At 40.3% G+C, this 22,768-nt stretch overlaps 1 protein-coding gene across 4 annotated transcripts in view; it reads right to left on the reverse strand.

Moving 5' to 3' along the window:
- ptpn4a (protein tyrosine phosphatase non-receptor type 4a) overlaps nt 1–22,768 on the reverse strand; it is a 96,658-nt gene that overhangs the window by 41,662 nt on the left and 32,228 nt on the right. For 2 of the 4 annotated variants that reach the window (XM_034215078.1, XM_034215079.1), the window contains exons 2-5: nt 18,269–18,423; nt 3,315–3,422; nt 1,640–1,682; nt 968–1,073 (exon numbers count right to left, since the gene is read on the reverse strand). In XM_034215078.1, the coding sequence (XP_034070969.1) occupies nt 968–1,073; nt 1,640–1,682; nt 3,315–3,422; nt 18,269–18,406 (395 nt within the window). In that variant the 5' untranslated portion in view covers nt 18,407–18,423. The remainder of the gene's footprint in view (nt 1–967; nt 1,074–1,639; nt 1,683–3,314; nt 3,423–18,268; nt 18,424–22,768) is intronic. The other 2 variants (XM_034215081.1, XM_034215080.1) reach the window with 1 other exon arrangement.

Below are 22,768 nucleotides of genomic sequence, written 5' to 3' on the forward strand. Positions count from 1 at the left end.
AGTGTACAACACGCCCCATCAGCGAGTCAGATCCCAGCTCAGCGCTCACTGTTTAATACGAGCTGCATAAAGAGTGTTGATAAGGCTCGGGCTGTGAGGCTGGAATAAACAGCGGGCAGAGAAAAGGCGGCATGACGCCTCCTCTGCATGTTGTTTGTGCAGAGCGCGCTGCTGCAGACCTTATGTTTGCAGAACTGTGGGATGGAGTCCACATAACGGCCTTGATGCCAAACATACGGGTTCCTTTAATGAGCCCGCGTCAAGAGAGAACGAAGCTCCATTTGTAATGATTGGAAACCAAAAGCTATTTGGATAGAAGCAACATGACCTTGTTTACATAAGAACCCCATTACTTTCGATATATACAGTATACAATATGCTTGATAAGCTACCCATTGGAAGTGTGTCTGGACACTTCATTCATCTCAATAAAGCTATTTGAAAAGAACACAAAAACTAGAATATTATTTAGCGTTGGTCATTCTACAAATTGTTCCTTGAGTAGCAGTTTAATCCAATACTACATCTTCCTACAACATGTATGCATGTCGGGGTTTCATGCTAAATAAGGGCACATATGGAAGTACTTCTGTGTAAAAGGGCCACATAGTGAATACAATGGCATTTAGAGAGTGGTTTCATTGATTATATTGCAAGGAACACTACCACTACATGCCTTGATGATGGAGTTTTTCATATAACTTTTGTATGCCGTGAATTGTTTTGCGGTGTCTACCGCTTGACAGGATTTCCTTCAATTTTTCCGAATCATTAAATCAAGTGGAAACCCATGTAAGTTACCAATGCGCTACACAGTACATATGATGTTATCTATATCGCTTTCATATTGAGATCATTTTGGACGCGTTTCCAGCCTTACTTGTTACCCTTCCCTCTGATAATATTAAGCATCTTTGGGGTATAATCAGTATAATACAGTGTTTTCTCTGTAAATGAACACTCTTACCGTGTGTATTCTTCCTGAAGTTTTCCGGGATCGGTTACAAAGAATTTGACTCTGAAGCTCATATTATAGGGAGACCCTCCTGTGGAAAACGAACCAAAAAGGTCCACTGATGAGTGGAAAACAAAACATGGTAAGCTCCTATACTTTAAGAGTGGATTAGTTACACACATTTGAAAGAAGATACAAACAAGTGGAATAAATGACTTAGTGTAAAAGTAAGCAAGCGTATATTTCTACAAATGAGTCTTACTCCGTGCACTGTGTAGAATACCAAACCCTGAGGTTATTCCTCACTGAATCAATCACTCAGCGCAAAAACACAGAGTTGAAACTCAGTTCAATCATTGCTGGAGGACGACTGCCTTTCTCACGCGGGCTACGTCTTCATTCTTCTACAAATCCTATTACTCATTATTAAAAAAGAAACAAGTTGAAATGAAGTTTAATAATTGCTCACGGCAGATTCAGAATTTTAAATCATAGTGTCTTTTGCTTGAGGTGGAGGCTGGATTTGCAACCTTCGCTAACTAATAAATTGTGAAATTCAAGCAATTACGTTGGACTTGAGTGAACTGCTGTGGTTTTTACGACTTTTTTTGTTCCTGAAAATGAACTGGATTTGTTAGTGTGGTGGATTTGTTAGTGTGGTGGTGTGTTGTGGATGCCACTTACTTTTTAACTGTTTCCTGATGGGCTTGGTGGGATCGAGCCAGCGCTGTAAAATATTGATTAAGAGACACTTAGAGACACCTTCCATGACATGGTTAAACAAGCTAAATTATTCACGGCTGGCCACAGACACACATCCAACAAATATACTTAAATACGTCAATATAATATATGCACCGACATGCAGTAAATGTACATTCTAGATAGTTATTCACACACTTATAATGTATCTATGATTATGAGACAGATCTAAAAACAGATCGAAGAGTTCTGCTTTAGGCAAACACTTACTCTAGTGCACACAAACACACATTTGAGGTCAATAGATTAAAGGGATACCAATATCCCAAAAACATATTTTTCCTCATACCTGCAGTGCTTTTTATCACTCTAGATTGTTTTAGTGTGAGTTGCAGAATGTTGAAGATATCAGCCGTAGAGATGATTGCCTTCTTGATAAAGAATGGAACTAGATGACTTGTGATGCTCAAAGCGCCACAAAAAAATACATTTGAAATAATCAACAGGAACCCATCTCTTCAAAAACGATGACACCTAAACTCAAGACATGTTGTAAGCACTTTCATGTAGGAGCTACTTTTTTTAAATCACAGAATAACAGCCAACAATGTGTCAAACGTACTCATGGACGATAGGAAGGTGTAGTCGGATAGAAAGAAAATAGATCCTACATGAAACTGCTCACAACGGGTTTTTGGATTATCATGAGCAACCTGGTCATGATTTAAAAAAAAAAAAAAGATACTGCTGTAGGTTTTTTCAATGTATCTTTTGCCACATCTAAAGTTGAGTACCTTCCAGTTCCATCACATTTGAGAGATGGAAAACTCTACGGCAGATATCTCCAACAATCTGCAACTCGCACCAAATTGTCAGGATCATCAGGCAGAGCGGTTAGTAGTTCAATCCCCGGCCTCTGCAACATCTCTAAGGGTCCTTGGGCACGATACAGAATACCAAATTGCTCCTGTTGGAATGGCCAATGATGTATAATAGTATATGCTATATATGAACGGTCAGATTCTGACTTGTGTTGAATGCTTGAGTGGTCGCAAAGACTTGAAAAGCACTATATAAAATCTAGTTTTTTTTTCCATTTTGGGATAGAACTGCCATTTCTACGCGACTTTCAGCTGGCACACACCAATAACACAGGAAGTGAGTTTGAAGTTGAAGCCACTTTTTATATTGGCCGAACGGAAGTATTACTTCCATGTTAGTCCGTGACATCACTGGGCCAAAACAATATTTTTCCTTTTGGCTTGAATTGCAGAAAAGACATCTATAAATCTTATATTTTGTAATGTAAATCTACACTTGGAAGGCACTGAAAGTTGTTAAAAGTTCCTAAGAGCCGAAAGTTTGTTTCCGTCTCTATTTATTTGTCTGAGCAGAGACCGGACATGATGCTTCTGAGATGGAGTGGATTGGAAGCGAGGCAAACGCAAGTGCTATGGAGCCAATCGATGTGGAAGATGGCCGGGACATATTTATGGTCTCAAGAGTCAAGGGATTTCCGCTTAAAGCGCCTCTGAGCACCTTTCATAGGGACGTACGGTGCTTCGCCTCCAATGCTGCATTCAGTTCTCTTTAGACATCCATGGCACACACACACATTCTCACAAACACTCTGTAGATTGATAAACATTATACTGACTGGTGCGTCTAAGGAGTCATCAGCCAAGTGCAGGCCAAAGTAGTCTCTCTCAGTCAGCTCCAGGTGCTTAAAGACAGCTTCCAACAACACCTGGCCAGGATCCGACTTCTGCAGAGGGACAGGAAACACACAAGGAGTTAGCATTCGTCACTCGGTAAGAGGTCATAGGAGGGATATGAATTAGATATGTTATTTTGAGCTATATTGTAGAGAAGATTGAAACATAATGCAAGAACTCTTCACAAAAAATCCCTTTTCTCTCCTTAATGATTTAAACGCTTACATTACAAGTTGAGATTCAAGTGTGATTCACCATGTTCAGCCTTATTGAATATCTTTCCACATAGGGAGGAACATAGGAATTCAGTTGATGCGTGCCTGTGGGCCATTGTCGCATATTTATCTATTTCGCTACATGGTTTGCTCAGTGACCGTGTAATGCCATCTGACATCTTTCTAGCAATTTAGCGAAGCAATATAGCCCTACATGCATAAGTGTGATGAGCCGCAATGAATTTTTAAGCCATTAACATATATAGATGTTTATAAAACGGACAAGTCAAATCAAGCAATTTGATTGGTTCTTAGCCGTGATATACTGAGCGTATACCACGGTAGAATTGTAAATTACTTTTCACAACAAATCAGTATCCCTCCGCGTCTGAGAAAAACAGTATACCGTTGGGCTGAAAAGTACTGGAACAAGAAAGCAGCGGAGAAGTAACGGGCAGAAACCTTCCTTTTTACGCAGCGGTCCAGACATAGACATCAAACGGCAAAACATATTCAGTGTGCAGTTCCTTTGGCATTAGGGCAGGGATAGATACTTTCCAAGGTTTGACATAATGAATTGTGCTACTTTTAAAGCAAGCAACGATGTTTTCAAATCTGTAATCAAAGAGGTCCGTAAAAACACTATCGACCAATCAGATTGCTTGATTTGACTTGTCAGTTTTATAAATATATTTACATTTATTCCGTTCCGAAATAAACTTACAAAGCATAAGATGGAAACATTTAAGATTAACTTCGACCTCCGGGGGGGTCTTACTATGGAGGAGTGGATTGAGGAGCGCCTATCTCCAGAAAAAAAAGCACCTAAACGACGACATGCAGAGCTACGTGAAGAGCAGGCAGACCAACTGGAGAAGTACCACCATTCAAAAGCTTTCTGATGCGGGTCTTGAAACAAAGCAGAGAAATTATGACCGTTAGTGGCCACAGGTCTGAAAGCTCTCTCCAGAGCTACTGGAAGCCGAATCTCGGGGACCGGAGAAAGTGGAGCAATATTCTCGCCACGCCAAGCAACAGCCTAGAACAACCTCAACCTATACCAGTAACCTCGTAAACCATGCTACTGATGCTGGACAGTTTTTCAGTGGGTGCACAATAAACGGCAACATACACATGAATGTAAATAAATAGCCAAATAATCGATCAACGCCGTCTGTCTAATATGTTCGCTAGCTGTTAGTGTTGTTGCATAGCAACCACCTCGCACTATGTTTTGTGCAGAAGGCAACGGAGGGACTATTTTATTTTGAACATCATTATTTACTAATAAAAACTATTTAAATTAGAGTGTGTATTTTTCTTTCATATTGCCACACTTGGTAACCGTTTTATAAAAGCAATAGCTCACTTCAGGCCGTGATATATGCTTCGCGTCGGGCCGAACCACGCCCCTTAGCTGTGATATAATGAGCATATACCACGGCCTGTCGTGAGCTATTGCTTAAACATATCCGCTTGTTTTAAATGTGATCCTACCAGCTGTCTTGAAGAAAACTGTAACATACGGTGACTTGGCTCGATAGGTAAGCATCTGATCGAAATGAACTACATTATAGGAATACTACAGATACAGATGATGTAGCAATCATGATTCTATGTTTTTCCATCATGGAGTCATTTGCATACAGGAATATGGGATGATGCAGGTTAGAAGTGAAGATTCAACATTTTGGTGCTTTAACTAACTCGAAACAGATCCGTAAAACAGATTTGATGTTTGGGTAAATGCTTTGATGTAAACTGCCATGAGTTTAAAAAGCGGTAGATACAAAAAAGGCAGAAGTTAACTGCTGAAGAACATTTGGCTTAGAAAAAACACCACAGCAGCGTGGTAAAGGAGTGAAGAAAGAGCACTGAAACCACCGCCTGTCTGCGGCAAAGCTTGCATAAAACTGAAATTGTGAAAGAGGAACATTTAGAGCAGGAGACGGGGGTAATTAAATTCAAGTAAATCAATGGCCATGTGCTTTTACTTGCTCAGTGGTGCCTCTCAATGTATGTCACGGCCTCTCTGAACCCAACAACCATCCAGCAGGTTTCCTTTTATCATAGCCAGACAGTGTAATAACAGAAATGATCTTCGGATTTTCACATTCACAATGGTCCTAAAACGAATTATGATTGACAAACACTTCCCTCACCCTCAACCAAATCTAAGCTTAAAGGGGCCCTTTTATGCATTTGTGGGGTTTCCCTTTTTGTGCATGTAAATAGTCTGCAAAGGGTAGAATTCCAAAGTTGTCTGAAACGCCTCGATTGGAATGCTTTTCTCCCTTACACTTAACATAGTGACATCACTACGTAACACTTGCGATTCAATTGGCTAGTGCTCGAACATCTTTTACGTGATAGACTAAGGGCTGGGCTCTGGTTTCAGACAGAGGGTGAAAAGTATGAGAAAAATAAAGACCTTTTTGAACATTAAAACATGTGACCATAGAAGCACAAAATAGAATTATGAAACCTGAAAAGGAGCATACCCCTTTAAAACAGTGAGAATTCACCAAAATCACTCTATAAGAACAGGTCTTATTTATTTAAATGGCGCCAAAAGATACTTTCTGTACCCCTCAACACTCCAAGGAAGCCATAACTGACTTGTCTAAGTCCAAAGATCACATGACATTTATTTGTTTATGATTTATGGCAATACAGTTCCCTTTAACCATGATATTTTTCTATGTATCTAATAGAGGTGCAGAAAAAATAATGGGGCCACACGAAAGTACTGTATGTAAAATGTGACAAAAGCAAATAAATGGCATGAAACTGATTTATGTTCAGTAGGTTAACAAGAACTGTTATATATGTAATTATAACTATTTTCTATCTTTAAACACGAAGCAAGAGGAATGTCTGTGTGCTTTATAAAAGAACATATTTCCCTTTTTTACAAATACTTGGGTGTGTGCGCGAGCCGTAAAGACTTTTATGTACGTTTTGGGTGTCATACCGTTTATTTTCACTTTCAAAACAAATAAATTGACATCTTCTCATTGCAATGTTACCAGTGGAAAAACAAGTTGGTAAACAGTGGCTTAGCAAAAACTGAGGTTGTATAAAGAAGGACTTTCCCAGAGCCTCTGAGAAAAACAAGACGGAGGAATAAGATGAGAAGAGAGACGATGAAAGGCTGAGGAATCATTTATGAAACAGATCATTAATGTTCATGAGAGTAGGAAGGGTGAGAGGATAAACTGTGGGACCACAAGTGGAGCAGATATTCACACCTGATCCTGCTGCCACTTTGACAGAGGGAGGGAGGGTGAGTGTGTAACTCCATCACAGCTCCCATGGGACTCACTGCTCTCACCCACCTCTCCCCTTTCCCCTGGTGACACACTTTTACAGCCCAGCATGTGCAGAGTGTGTGTGTGGGGGAAGGGAAGTTGACAGTTGACATGTTGACATGGCTGCCCTCAAGGATCACCGGCAGTCTTAGCGTTGTGTGTGTAAGCGTGTGTATGTGTGTGTCTGGCTATTTACTGTCAAAGCGTATTAGCAGTGAGTCAACACTGATAGCCTCTCTGTGCTAACTTCCTTAAGTCTTAACTATTACTATTATATTTGAGTGTTTTAAAAATATTAAAAGCTGCTTAATTGGTAAATGTTGTACGTGTTGCGTTGTGCTGTGGTCGAGAAAATACCACATGTTCGACTGTCATGAGATCGATGGTGTGTAATTGTCTCACTTTTAAAAACAATGTTGAAACCAAAGAAATAAGCTATTCAAAAGGAATCTGCTTTTCAAAATATTCGAGACATTTGCCTAACCTGTTGACCAGAAGATGAATAGTTTAACTGATTAATATTGTCATCTTTTTTGCAAGGATATTTTCCCAAAAGGGAAAAGGCATAAATGGCCCTCCAAATAAGGGTCTCTTCCTTAACCGTCGACATTGGCATCACGGTCTGTCTTATCGGAGTCTAAAGTCTCTGTTCCTCTATATAGCAGAAGAGAACTGTACATGTATATGTAAAGTAAATATGTATTAGCAAGTTTTAAACAAACAATGTTTTAGCTATGTCGGCAATTCCACAGCCTTATTTGTGATGGCACACAAAGACGATATCAGCATATACGTTACAAGCCAAAATCACAGTTTTCCCCGTCTAAGCTACGCACCATAAAGGGATTTGAAAAATATTTGCACTGAAAAGGAGTGTCCAGGTGGACATGGCATCAGAAACAAAAAGGTAACATAATGCATAGGCTATTGGATTAACAAAATAAGTGAAAAGATTGATTAAAAAACAATATCTAAACCAAACAACTAAGATTTTCAATAGAGATCTGCCTTTAGAAAAAAATAACAGCTGCTCTAAAGTCACTAAAAAGTTATTGTGTGGACAAAACAAATCTGAAAAGCTGTGTAGGGCACTGAAAAGTCCGCCTACTTCCAAGAAATTGAAGACATTTTCAGAAGTTTGTCTTTTCCTTGCAATGTTTGCGTCATTACTTGTGGGAGTGTTGGATAATGCAGTAGTTTCCCCTGCAGTGCATTCTGACGCCTGTTACTCAGTGTTGTGAACTATATTGAGAGAGAAATATTGTATGTGAGAAAATTAACTCTAACAAGATTAGAACCAACAATATTTTGACCACAACATCTTATTTCTGATGTCTCAAAAAAGGAGATAACAATGCGTCACATCACAAGACGAAAAACGCCTTTTTGAATGTCTAGCATTCTCAGACAAACTGGAAACCTATTTTACCCTCTGTGATGATTCATCCAGCTGACTGGGGTCAAACGGACAAAATGAGGAAGTGAGAGAACATGCAACCCTCTAATATGATGTTTTCACATATAAGGCTATTCATAGACATGAGTCTGAGAGACTGTGTGTGTCCACTGCTTCCCCTTTGTGTGAAGCAGCTTTTCAAGCTTTATGTGGGAGCACTGTGCACCTTTTATACAGTGATCCCAGAAATACTATCACCACTGTGTGTGTTCTGTGTATATATGTGGCTGGTATTATTTGTTCATGTTCTATATATATATATATATATATTTTTTTTTTTAAATTGTTAATAGTCATAAGATGATAGTATACAAAGATCTACACTTTAGACAAAATGGACCGAAAACCACAGAGCAAAAAAATACACAAAACACTTTTTTTTTTATTGCAGCCTTTGCAAAAGCAAAATACATTGCTGGAACTGATCTTCTATATACATACAAGGATGTCCACACACACATTCTTTCTCTGTACTAACACATAAACACCAAACTGTGGCTAGTTCATGGGCTACACACTTCGTGAGAGAGAGAGAGAGAGTAGCAAAACTCAAACTAAAAGGAGAGACGTACAAATAAATAGAGATAGATAGGGAGAACAACAGACTACAGAGATGGTAAGAGGAAGACAGAGAGTCATAGAGGAGCAAAGAGCGGAGAAGAGAGAGTGAGCAGGGGAAGAGAGAAAAGGAGTGATTGATGGCGAGGTTGTGCCAGACAAACGCTCTTTGTGTTGATCTTCATCAGAGCAGCAGCAACACTCACTGAAATAGTGTCCGTGTGCGTGAGAGCGAAGAGAGAAGAGGGAGATGTGGTGATAGAGCGCTATCAGAGAGAAAGAGTAAGAGAGACATGTTTTCTCTAAAGATCTCACAGAAATTACCAATGAAATAGAAGACTAGAAAAGTGAAGTGAACTTGGCTAACACCTGATGACATGGAAGAAGAGGGGGAAGGCTAGGCTAAGCTAAGGAAGGAAAGACTGTTTCTATAAAGATCACACAAAAATAACAAATTAAATGATTTGTATCTTGGATAAACCTACTGAATTCTGGAATAGTGAAGTCCTTAAAGAGAGAAAAACAGCAGGGGGCAAAAGTATAACCATTTGAAAGAAATGTATAAAGAAGAAGAGGAGAAGTGAAGGCATACAAGTATAGGCACAAGATAAGCTAACGTGGCTAACATCTAATAGCAAAGAAGAAGAGTGTGAAGGCTAAGCTAATCCAAGGACAAAAAGACTCCTGACAAAATAAAAAGGTCATAAAAGACAAGAAAGGTATAGGCACAAGAGAAGCTAACTTAGCTAACATCTAATAGCGCAGAAGAAGAGCATGAAGGCTAAACTGAGCTAAGCTAAACTACAAATGCTAAGCTATCACAGAAATGATAAATTACCTGAGATACAAATGCTAAATTCTTAAATCCTGAAAAAGAAGGGGAATGGGAGAACAGTTTAAAGAAAAAGATATAAAGAAAGAAATCATAGAAGACAAGAAAAGTAAAAGCACAAGAGAAGTGTATTTGGCTACCATCTAATGGCACAGAAATAGGCTACGCTAAGCTATGCTAAGGACAAAACGATTCCAGCGAAAGGATTAGAGCAGGGGTGGGGAACCTCCGGTCCGTATACGGCCCGCGAGACAATTTGGTACGGCCCTCGAGGTAATTTATAAACACACGCAAAAAAGAAAAAAAATTAAGAAATCTAGACCGCAAAAAAATTAAACAAGCGAGTGCCTGTTTTTCCTGGCCAAGGTCAGGGTCCTTGAACACAACACGAGCCTAACGTGTCATCACGTGGTATATGTCTCGACCATACAGTCTATGGTCTCGACTGACCGGGGCAGTTCTGACGGAGAGCACCAGAACGCGGCTTCAGCACTTCAGAAACTGCAGTACCCATAAGGCAGTGGCGAACCGTCAGGGCCTTCAAGGTATTCAGAGAATACCCTGGAACACTCAGATAAAACAAACACAAAATCGATTTAATTATATAAATAAAATGTAATAAAATCTATATAAAATGAATAAATGAGAATCGTATCTGTTCTGTTGATCTGTAATATTACAGTGTTACGTTGATTTGTTTGTCCTTCTCGGACCATGCACTACGCATTTCAGTGGTTTTGTGTTAGAAAAGAAAGCAACCAATCAGATCTTGTTCTGGGTCTCTGGGTAGAATATCCTTCAACCAAGGTATTCTACATCCTTGATCGAATGCCCTGGCCGTTGCACTGAATGAGAGCGTACGTTTGGACTGACAGTTTGATCAACCAATCATATATTGATTTGTAGCCAATGGGCGTATTATTTCAGAGTTTCCCTCAGTTCCAGGGTATTCTAGAAGGCCCGCTAGTTAACTGGCTCGAGACCGAGGATCTAGATGAATGCGACGAAGCAATTCATGCCGTTTTATTGTTTTTAACGTTGAAGTGCAACAGGTGAAGATGAAGTTGTTGCGGAATTGTTGCGAGTACCCTTTTCAAGACGACAAATGCAGTGAAAAGACGGACATTATAATGCCGCGGAGGGGGGGGGGGGCGGCGGTGGCGGGGGGTGTGTGTGTCTACAGAAGGTCCAGTTGTGATAGACACGGTTCGCCACTGCCATAAGGAGCCGTACACATGCCGCAGTTTCTGCGTGTCTGTGTCTTTAGTTGAAAGCCCAGTGGCATCTGTTCATCTGTCATACTGATCATACAGTCAATAACTTTGTTGTTATTAGCATCTGGTTAGCATGCTAACGAATATAAGAAGCTTTTTCTACAACCAGTGAGGTAAAGGCACATCTTTATATGATCATTATAGTTGACAAGAGAACAAGAGAATAAAGTAAACAGGTATAAAATACTATATGACAGTAAACAAAAGTTGTTATTAATAAAGAAGAATACAGTTTAAAGGGGGAGTGATTTGTCAAATATTCATAAAGAAAAATAAATCTGCTTCCAGTTCTGTTTCATCTGGGTGTTGAGAGATGTATCCATAGATCTCCTAATGTTGCTCTCAAAGTGCACCAGATTGATGCTTTTAACTTCAACATTTAAAAAAAAATCTTCCCGCGGGTGCTGGAGGAGGTTAGGTCCCCCCCCCACTTAAATCATGTTCACATGGATAGGAAACCAAATACATTTGCACTAGGGATGCACAATATTGTTTTTTTTAAACTGATACCGATAACTTCCTGCTTCTCAAGACCGATACCAAAAAAAAAATGTACGCCACTAATTATTTTAACGCGATTAACGCATGTGTATTTTTTTTTCTAGGCCGCCCCGTAGTTTCAGAGCGCATCGAGTTTAAAATACCATCTACAAGCTGATGCTGACAGCCCCGCTCCTGTCGCCCGCTTGTGGCAGACCACACTTCCACGCTCACCGGCAGGCACCGACTGGCCATCTGGAGGACCGGGAGGGTGTGTGTATGTGTGGCCCGAGCGAGTGAGAGAGAGACCTTACGTGCATTGTTGTTGTTAGCATCTGGTGCTAGCTAGCTGCGCTAACGGATATACGGAGCTGTTTAAATTAAAACAGAGGAGCGACATTTCGCCACAACTGGCGCCGAGCACTTGACTTTATGCAGGAAGCCAGACAGTGGGACATTGTACGAAAAGTCAGCACACTCAGCACGGATAGTGCGGCAACATGATTGCAGCGTCCAGGCAGCTCCGGTTCGAGCATATGCCTTGAGTTGCACATAGCTCCAACGCCCATACCACCGACGACATGTTTGTTTACTGTCCTGGCTTCACGAGTTAGGGAGCGCTGGATTTGTGAAAAAACTCCCCTCTTCCTAAACCACTAATACCACAGTACTGGCAAAACGGGAGGAGCCGAGTGAAAAACAAGCGCCCCTCATCCCAATCCACCCACACCGCAGTATTTCTTTCTTTTTTTTTACCCAAAAAATATATTGTATATTATCGGGGCTATTAATACTGGTATCGGGTTTATCGGGATGACGTCATAATTCCTAATATCGGGCCGATAATTATCGTGCATCCCTGTTCCCTAATCATCCCTAACGGTGAGATATCTGGATTAAGAGTTTGCTTTTTCTTTGCACAGAATGAAATGAATGGGCTGTGATTTTAGTTTTTTTAAGCAGAGGTCAATAATTTGTACGGCCCTCTGAGGATATTGTAAAAATTGAAATGGCCCTTGAGAGGAAAAAGGTTCCCCACCCCTGGATTAGAGAGAGAGATGTTTCCCCCCTGAAGGTTTATCTAAAGTGTTAAGAGGGGAAAAGAGCCCCGAACATCAATCAAATGGACGGACCTAAAATCCAAAGTGGTGCTTGAGGGAAAATCCCATAGGTTGTTTTTTTTATGGCAGGTTCACAAAAGGCGCAGAGTGTGACACATTTATTTCCCCCCTTATTTCTTTCCTTCCACGAATGAATGTGCTGCATGTACGTGTTTGTATTAAACAATGGTAGAAATTCAGGAATGCGCCAAGCAGCTTGTCCGGACAGGAAGAGAGCTATATACATGAAGGAGGAGGTATCCCTTCTACCTCTCTATCCAAAACATACTCACACAAAATAATGTGGAAGAATACAACAAACAAGAGACTTAAAGACAAACGTAAATAACTATAGTCCTAATTTCAACCAACAAACTACAAACAGGCACATTTCAATTCTTGATATGAATCAGAATTGGAGGGGGCAAAAGGCAAAGAAAAATCACCCAATAAATGTAGAATGGCCCTAAAAACCGTGTTCCAGGGGTAAAATGTGCTCAAGATAGAAAAGACCATGTAATCATTAATACCAGAAGGCTTATATCCGAATCGCTGCAACCCTGACGCTTGCTTTGTTTGGACCTCGTGTTTCGGTTTGTGGTCGATTTGGTCTCTAGTTTTATTTCCATTCAAGTGAATTAAAAACAATTTCTGTCGTTAAGGCATGGAGTACTGTATGCAATTTAAACTGAGCTCACTCAAATAGGTATAAATCAAACATTTCCAACATTTCATACATATTTGAGACTTGTAAGTAAAGGAAATACCACTGGTGTCACACAGACATGTTATTTGTGATGAAATCGTTTTATTTTTTGTTAGTAGGCCTTGCAATTGTAGCCCAACAAAGCTAGATATATAGTAGCTAATCTATCACTTACATAGTGTAGCTAGTTCACTGGTCTTTGTAACCAGAGACTTGTTCAGTTATTCACTTTCAAGGTTCACGGAAATGGCAGTTCAGAAAAAGAAGTTATTCAAAGCCCTTGGTATAAACTTAGGCAAAGAGTAACTTGCAAAATTGTGAGTGTTCAGAAAAAAAAATCTACTGCTCTAATCATTTTTTAAATAATTTCTTATACGTGACATGCATTGGTTTGGTCCGGAGGTCTAATTCAGCAGTAAATGACAGCTGTTTGGCAGGATAATTGATCCTTTACTCATTAAGAGCTCCTTAATTACCGAATAGCTGGATGTGTATGTGCTGTGTCTTGGTCACTATGGTTACTGCTGCATGTCACTTTACTCAATAAATCCTGCTTCTGACCCAGCCTTTATCTTTGTAGAGAGGTGGGTCAGCAGTGGGCTGGGCTTGGATTTGAATTTCTTGTCATTTATCAAGCCTTCACTAGATTGTTGCCAAAGAAGACTTCCCATCTATAAGATCATCAGTACCAGCACCCCCCCTTCCCCCCCATCTCCTCACCACCACGGGTGCCTCGGTTCCCATGACGATAAGTGGCTGCTTCTGGATTTTCACTCTCCGCTAGAATCAAGGCCAGTCGGCCAGAGAGAGGATCAATAGGAGTATTGTTGCGCTCGGGATGGCTTGTCTTTCCAGGAAGTTAGTGCTGCTGCAGGGGTCTGATCAATGACACTGACAGAGGCCGAGTCATTCATTCAGAGGGAGGCGGGGGGAGGGAGGGAGGCGGGGGCGTCTGGAGCAGGAAGCAGCGAGGGAGAGATGTAAAGAACCAGAAAATGCAGAGGAGAGATTTTATATAAGAGATTTTGTAAGAAATTGATCCCGGATAATCCTGATTAGGCGTCCACCAAGAGAACATGACGTATGATGCAAAACAGAATTCACAAGCATTTTGGATAAATCAATGGGAATAAGGGCTGCGCACAAAAAATGACTTGTGTGATTAGATTAACTGATGTTGAAATTGCAATATGGTCCGTGATATAAGAGGAACATACCATTTCTGACCCATTATCATTAAAATATACATTAGAAAAGATCATGGTGTGATATTGTTTTGACCCGAACCAATCAAGGATTTTTTTGCTTAGAATACTGATAATACATACTCTAAAGACCTAGCCGGGACCTCTTTGCAGCACTTGAAAAGTAATTAAATAATTCTGATTATTGTGCCTTCACCAAATATTGCCCTTTCTGCGATTTGCATGTTTTTAAAAGATTTTTTAAATAAAATGTAAAATAATTGTGCAGCCCTATTTTGAGTATTTAGATCCTTTACTGAAGTAAAAGTAATAAAAGCAAACAATCAAAATACTTGATTACAAGTGAAAGTACTGCTGTTAAAACCTTACTTCAGTAAGAGTCTGTACGTTATTTTGGTTTAATATAGTCTTAGTGAAGTAAAATGTTCCCTGTCAATGTTTAACGATTATAAATGATGTTTCTGGGTTCATGTTAAGGCTGTGTCAATGTGCATGTTTAAGGTTTAGCTAACTTAAACTCCTTAATACAGTGCTGTTTATTTTAGGCAGCAGTTTATAACAGCAATGGATCATAAACTAATTGTAAGTATTGAGGCATTGTGTTTCTCTGAGAAATAGGTATACAGAAAAAGGCCCTGTTTTTCAGCATTTTGACATGCATTTCCCAGCTGATCAAACAGGCGTAAACGAGTGTATTTAGATTCAACTTAAGTAGGAAGATTAAAACATATAAAGGAACATATTATACTTCATGTTATTATTATATATTCCTGAAACCAACACATCTGGAGATACAGGGTCTTCAGGGGTGATTGAAGTTGTATTTTAGAATATAACTACATCTGTCATTAAATGTAGTGAAGTAAAAAGCGTGTAGTGTAGAGATACTCCAGTAAAGAACAATATTTGAACTTGTACTTAAGTTCAGAACTCTGCTTAATGTACTTAGTATTTTCCACCTCTGTTCGGTTCTCACGCTGAATCTGTATCTCGTTTATTTTGGTGGGAAAGAGCAGAAGAACAGTGACAGGAAGTGAAAGGAATAACAGCTAAAAGCTTGCCCATGACAAACAATTGATCTTCTCTCGCCATCACTTCTCCTCATAAAATGAAACAAAAATAACTTTATTGTGCAACCCCTGTGAAGTCATAGTGTGCATTTCTGTAGAAATATACTAATAGATACACTTGTTCACATGCACACACTGACACTGACAGGATGTGATCTGTCAGACGGGATGTAATTAGAGGAATTGTGTTTTTTGACTCAAAGGGAATTTCCCCTACTCGTTGTGTCAGAATCAAACACACGCCGAGAGACAGACATAAAGACAGATAGAGATAGAGAAAGAATGTTATCACGTGAAGTGACACACGCCTGTAATGTCAGTCACAAGCCACCTAGCTTTGGGCAATATATAAACACACACATACGGTCTCTCTTTCTCCCCCCCCAAGGTATGGCAGCGTGTGACTGAATGATTTAAAACAAGATAAAGACAGACTGGGCCTCTTTAGCTACTGATGTGAGAACACTACATTTTAACCATTAGGTGTCTTCACATTATAACAGAAATACAATGTGGGATGATTTTTAAATGTCCTCCAACATGCAGAGACACGCAGAGGCATTTTCCCCACCAACTCTCACATTTATTTAAGGTAGGCTTTAAGGAGAAATGTCACATGGGAGATGTGGAGGTTGTGAGAGGGAGGAGGGGAGCAATCACTCATGCTTTCATTTCTAGTCTTTTCAGTTTGTGGGTTTCAGGTATGGCAATTGGTGATTATTTTAGGCTCACTCATTTACCACTTATTGAACATCCAAATGATCTTTTACTCTGAGTTCTACATTAAATACGATAATTCATATGACCTAAAGCTCATGACTACACTGAAGTTGGAAGAATGACTTCCCTACTTCTGAAATGGCAGTATCTAAGAAGAATGTGAATGCACCATGGGCCTTGGAGAATGTCTGAGTGCTATTCTATGTATTATTACCTGGATCTGGGGCATAATTATGCTCTAAACCAGGGGTGCCCAACCTTTTTTGAACCGAGAGCTACTTTTAAAGTTGCCAGTCTGCCGAGATCTACCAGTCCAAATAGAGAGGCATAGCCATTACTGACAGCCTACTACCAGGTAAATACACACTTCTACTTGTATAAAACTGACCTTTGTACAATTAATACTTCATAAAATACTGCAGATCCTTTATCTTACCTCTTTCTAATCTACACACATACAAGTATTTAAATGAAGTTACACAACAGTGTTGTTGATACAGAGTTAGAGTTTATTCACACGTCACATACTACAGTGGGTAATGTTTTCAAGAAACATTGAACAGTGCTGCCACATATGACACAGGAAAAAAGAAAATACTCTGAACCCTTTCTTTGCCATTATATAAAAATAGTGTTGCTACAAAAGTATAAATTAGGCTTACTAATAAGACAACTCAGATCTGAAGCTACACAGGAATCTGTAGTTTGAATTCTTATACCATTTTGTACAATAATTATAATGAATAAGTTCAAACAGCTTACAGCTGATTAATAACGGTATCTAACTTGAGTTTTTATTATATCAAAAACCTGTTGAAATGCTTCTGTTATTTTTACTGTCCCCAAAAAGCGCGTCGGCAGCCTCCAGGAATGCTTCTTTCACAACTTCGCCGTCTTTGAAAGACTTCATGTGTTTCTCAAGAACGTGACTGACACGATAAGATGCTATGGTAGCAGCCTTGCTCTTGTTGTTGGGCCTGGTGAAAATGGACTGCTGTGCATTTAGCTGTGCTTTCAGGCCCCTCCCCTTTTGGGAGCGTAGGGCAGAATTAGGAGGGAATTCCGTCTCGTAGCGTTTGTGCACTGTTTTGAAATGCCGCTCCTAAATTACCCTTCTTCGATAAAGCCACGGCTTCGCATTGCAGATGAGACAGATGGACTTTGAATTGGAATAGATACAAAAATAATCATCCTCCCACTCGGAGTGAAAATTATATATTTTGGGCTTTTTTGCTTCTGCCATAATTGCGGTCTTGTGTGTGTGCGGACTGTCACTCCTGTTGACACGGACAACGTTAGCGAAATAGTGCACTGCCCACCAGCCACGCCCCGACACATGGGGTCACGTCGGCCAATCACAAAGCTTTGATGCGTTCAAATGCATTATTCTAGCAAAGGAAGATTATGTTATAGGACGTTAACGATAAAACAGAATATTGTTGTTCTATTTTTAGACACATCTGGCGATCGACTAGGAATCTCCCCGCGATCGACCGGTCGATCGCGATCGACTGGTTGGGCACCCCTGCTCTAAACACAGCACATCATTTGGGGGCTTTTGGGGATATAGACAGGAAGTGTAATGTTGCTATGGAGCAGGTCAGCTATGGGTTACATGAGCCATTTGTTTTTTTTGGCCTATATTTGTGAACATTTTTGGTAAATTGACATTATTAAAAGTATGCCGGATTATTTAAGCAGTTCATGTTTGGGAAGGGGTGTGTCACAGTTTAAAAAGACGTCATTATATTACATTAGATGTTATTAAGTGGACGATTTGTGTGCAAAGTGACCTTCAGTAAGAGCAATAAACCATAAAAATACCAAATCAGTGAGAAACTTGCAGGTATATTTGCTTTTTTGAAGTCCTTGTAGATAGCAAATGTATTCTTGTATTCTTATGACATATCTTTTCAAATTCTGTTTGTTAAAACCTAAAAGTAGGATGCTTTCGGAGAGCGGTACTTACGCAGACTTTGAACGCCTGGACGGTGTTGTCCAGCAGCAGTATGTTGCACACAACCTGTGTGTGCTGCCTGTCTCGCTCCAGCTCCGACGCCCGGACATTGTAGGATCTGCCAGCAGGCAAGTGGAAGCGCGCGCTCATCACGCTCCTACCAGGGTCTGCAAACAACCAAACACACAAGAGGACTGATGAGTGAGAGAAGCAAGAGGTCAAACAGGAAAAAAAAGAGTACAAATAAAGCATCATTGTACCCGTCATTGTAATGTTTACATACAATAAGCCCACTTAGGTGAGCTAAAGCCGGAAAAATCTGTCTCCAAACAACACAATAAGCCAATGTACAGAACGCCATGATGTATTTTTCTACCCACTGCCTTAGAGAAGGCAGCCACACAGCGAGGCAAGCCTGTACAAGCAGCAAAGAGCGGCTGCTTCATGAGAAAAGAATGTCAATGAGTAGGCAAGCAGCAGATTCCCTACCAGGGGACGTGGAAACTGTACAGCAGAACAGCACTAAATCACTCAAAAGCTACTATAAAATGAAATGAGGAAAATAATCTTTGGAAAAGAGCTAAAAAAAAATCAATCCCCCATGTGTCATTATGTCAACATGTGATTGTTTTCATAAAAGGGAATTTTGCACAAAATAAAATGGATTTTGGGTCGTGTCAGTTGCGTTGTTTGATACGATACTATTTTGATTATGTTACACAATGGCAGTGAAACAGTGGCTGATTCTGCTTTTCTGCTCATCAGTGAGAATAGATAACAATAACTCAATCTGAAGCTGCTCCATTTACAACAAACCGAAGCCCCCTTTATTACTGAGACCACATCTGACTGCTTTCCTTGTCTGGCAGATTGTCAACTGCTCGCATGTGGCTCAAATCCACGTTTACACAGATAAATAAAAATGGCCTCTTATACTTTGCAGTATATCTTCATTCTGCAACATAAGAACTAATAATAATAACTAGTGGTGCACGATAATTATCGGCCCGATAATTATCGGTCCGATATTAGGAATTATGACGTCATCCCGATAAACCCGATACCAGTATTAATAGCCCCGATAATATACAATATATTTTTTGGGTAAAAAAAAAGAAAAAATACTGCGGTGTGGGTGGATTGGGATGAGGGGCGCTTGTTTTTCACTCGGCTCCTCCCGTTTTACCAGTACTGTGGTATTAGTGGTTTAGGAAGAGGGGAGTTTTTCACAAATCCAGCGCTCCCTAACTCATGCCTGGCTGTGACGTAAATGGTGTGCGGCCGTGAAGCCAGGACAGTAAACAAACATGTCGCCGGTAGTATGGGACTATTTCAAAGTTTCAGAGTTAGATAGTTCGCTTGCTATTTGTATTAACAAATGCAATGCAGAAGTTCCACGAGGAGGGAAAAAGGCAACGAGCTATAATACTTCCAACCTGATTAGTCACCTGAAACATCGCCATCGCTACGATGGTGTGTTAAAAGCGTACGAAGACGCCTGCGCTGCTAAACTAGCGGCGAATCCAAAGCCAGCTGCAAAGGCACCGGGGCTTTTACCTATCGACGAGGCTTTTGAAAAAGACAAGAAGTTTGCCAGAGACGACCCCAGGGCTAAAACGATCTCTAACTTCATCATAGAAATGATGGCGCTTGACGACCAGCCCTTCTCCCTCGTCGAAGATAAAGGATTCAGTCGGCTAGTTCATCATTTAACCAGGTGTGCAAAAACTACAGGTACATTTAATATATATATATTTATATTATTATCGGTTATCGGTATCGGTATCGGTCTTGAGAAGCAGGAAGTTATCGGTATCGGTTTCAAAAAACCAATATCGTGCGTCTTGTTTATCCAAAAGTCAATGGATGTGACATAAACTAAGATTTCCATTGGGATTTTTAAAGTTGTATTCGTATTGGCATATGCTAGGTATTAGCATTTCATGTAATTTTTTGTAAACCAATTATTATGTATTCCTTTTTTTTGGTATGGGTTACGAGGTACAAACCATTTATAAGTTTGTCTTAAGGGTGCTGGTAGGCACATTTTGTGACTGCTGGCCAGCTGTTTCCACCCTTTTCCAATAAGTATGCTAAGCTAAGCTAACAGGCTATTGGTGCTAGCTTCCAATTTAGCCTACAGACATGCGAGTGGCATCTATCTTCTCATAAAACTCTCAGCAAGTAAACCAATAAACATACTTCCGAAAATGTTCCTATTCCTTAAAAATAATTTATGTTCAGTTATATTACATTTTGATTGTGTTATGATCAATACTGGTATGTGGTTATGATCATAGCGGTCTGTCACTGCTAAAGTCTAAACTAAGGTCCAATTGATTTCATGAAACAAGCTGAGGAAACACATTGTGACAAAAAGCTCCATGATGTAAGACCCTCCCATGCCAGCTCTTTTTGTTTTTCTGTACTTGCAGCTGTGTTTTCAGTATATTGTTGGGTAACATATGTCGCTGCAGTGGGATGTGTGACCTTCCTGTCCGCCTCCTGCTTCTTCTTTTTTTATTCTTTGGTGATCTGTCTTGACAGGAGACAGTATAACCCCACAAGGGTCATAGCCCCGTCATCAGGAGCTGCTGTATTTGTAACGATGGCTCTGTGTGAGCGTATTTGTGTGTGTGTATAGTATATATGGAGGGCCCACTGCGTGTCTGAGCGGCTTGTCACTACACATCAGCACAAACCCCTAGGGACCACTGGCAGATGGTGTGCACACTGTGGACGTACACACGCCTGAATGAATGTATGGCTGAGGCCACTGACAGCAGCCTGCCCCGTCACCTACACACACTGACGCTCTACTTACGCCAACAACAGGTGGATTTAATATGCCCTGTGTGTGACTGCATCTTATGTTGCTTCTCACTCAACAATTTAACAAGGGGCAATCTCAAGCACTGCTAAAGTAGGGTCATATGATGTGAGGGAAACGTGGGGCAACCATGATGGATATCTGTAAATGGCAAATAACTGTTTTATCATAATGCTTCCCTAGTTTATTGCCACCCCTCAAAGCAGTTATTGCACAAGTCAGCGACAGTCGCCCACATTCATACAGAATTTAAATTATTTTAAAGTAAATTCAGATTGAACATAGTAAAAAAATTAAAGTAAATTATAGTGTCCGTTCAAAAAAGAAATCATTACTTTCCCCCTTGGTCGATTTTGATGATTGACACCTCTTTTGAACCGTTAGAGCCAATAGAATCGAGGGGAAGTTCCTAAATCCATCTAAACATTTCCATCGAGGAGTGAGAGTGATGTGCACACAGTTTGCCCAAAACCGGAAGCTGGGTTGTAGGTATCATAGCAGCTAATATGAAATCTTAGTTTTTCACAAAAATGGAATGATGGATTATCAGTAATCATTTCAAAGTGACACAGACACATTGGATTAACCTTCAGCAGCGTTGTTATCGTTGTAATGCCATTGAACACAACTTTTGATCAGAAAACAGCAAAGGTAAGACATGTTTGCCGTTTTGGCTCCGTAAAGCTACGTGGTGTGTTGTCTAGGTTTGCCTGTCATGGGACCTTTAACCTGTTAAGAGTTTTACTCAGGGTGTACTTTGAGGGTTTGTGACTTTACCGACCGTTTACATGCAGTAAAAGCTACATAACATGGGTAATAACCGGAAAAGCATGTCATGGGACCTTTAACCTGTTAAGCCCGAGAGCCCCCGGGGGCGGGGGCTCCCGCAACATCTTGCAAGAAACAGCGTCTGAGGGCTTCTTAACATTTAACAAACTATGAATGTGTCATACCCACTTAACGGGAAGAAACTCAGCTACCTGACGATATGAACCATTTTTACCGAAACAAAAAAAAGGTCTAACGCAGAGCCTCTGAATTAGCCCTTAGTGAAAAACATGTAACGCACTTAGCACAGAACTCATGGTATAAATACTTTATAACTTATCGAATCTGCATGTTTGTGCAGAGATTGACATTTGAGATTCCACAGATTCTAGCGGTATAAGTGTCATCACAGTGATGACACTTATACCGCTAGAATCTGTGGAATCTCTTCTTTAATCTGATATCTTGTTTGTGCAGATTCGATAAATTAGACCTTTTTTTTGTTTCGGTAAAAATGGTTCATATCGTCAGGTAGCTGAGTTTCTTCCCGTTAAGTGGGTATGACACATTCATAGTTTGTTAAATGTTAAGAAGCCCTCAGACGCTGTTTCTTGCAAGATGTTGCGGGAGCCCCCGCCCCCGGGGGCTCTCGGGCTTAACAGGTTAAAGGTCCCATGACATGCTTTTCCGGTTATTACCCATGTTATGTAGCTTTTACTGCATGTAAACGGTCGGTAAAGTCACAAACCCTCAAAGTACACCCTGAGTAAAACTCTAACACAGAAAATACCTGTCTACAGAATGCCTCGATTTTTCTTTTTCAATTGTTTTCTTCCTGAGTATAGTGACGTAACGGTCATAGTGACGTACACACACACACACACTCCACCTTATCTTTTCTCAGCCGTGGCTCC

Source organism: Gymnodraco acuticeps, unplaced genomic scaffold, assembly GCF_902827175.1.
Source record: "Gymnodraco acuticeps unplaced genomic scaffold, fGymAcu1.1, whole genome shotgun sequence".
Lineage (NCBI taxonomy): Eukaryota > Metazoa > Chordata > Actinopteri > Perciformes > Bathydraconidae > Gymnodraco > Gymnodraco acuticeps.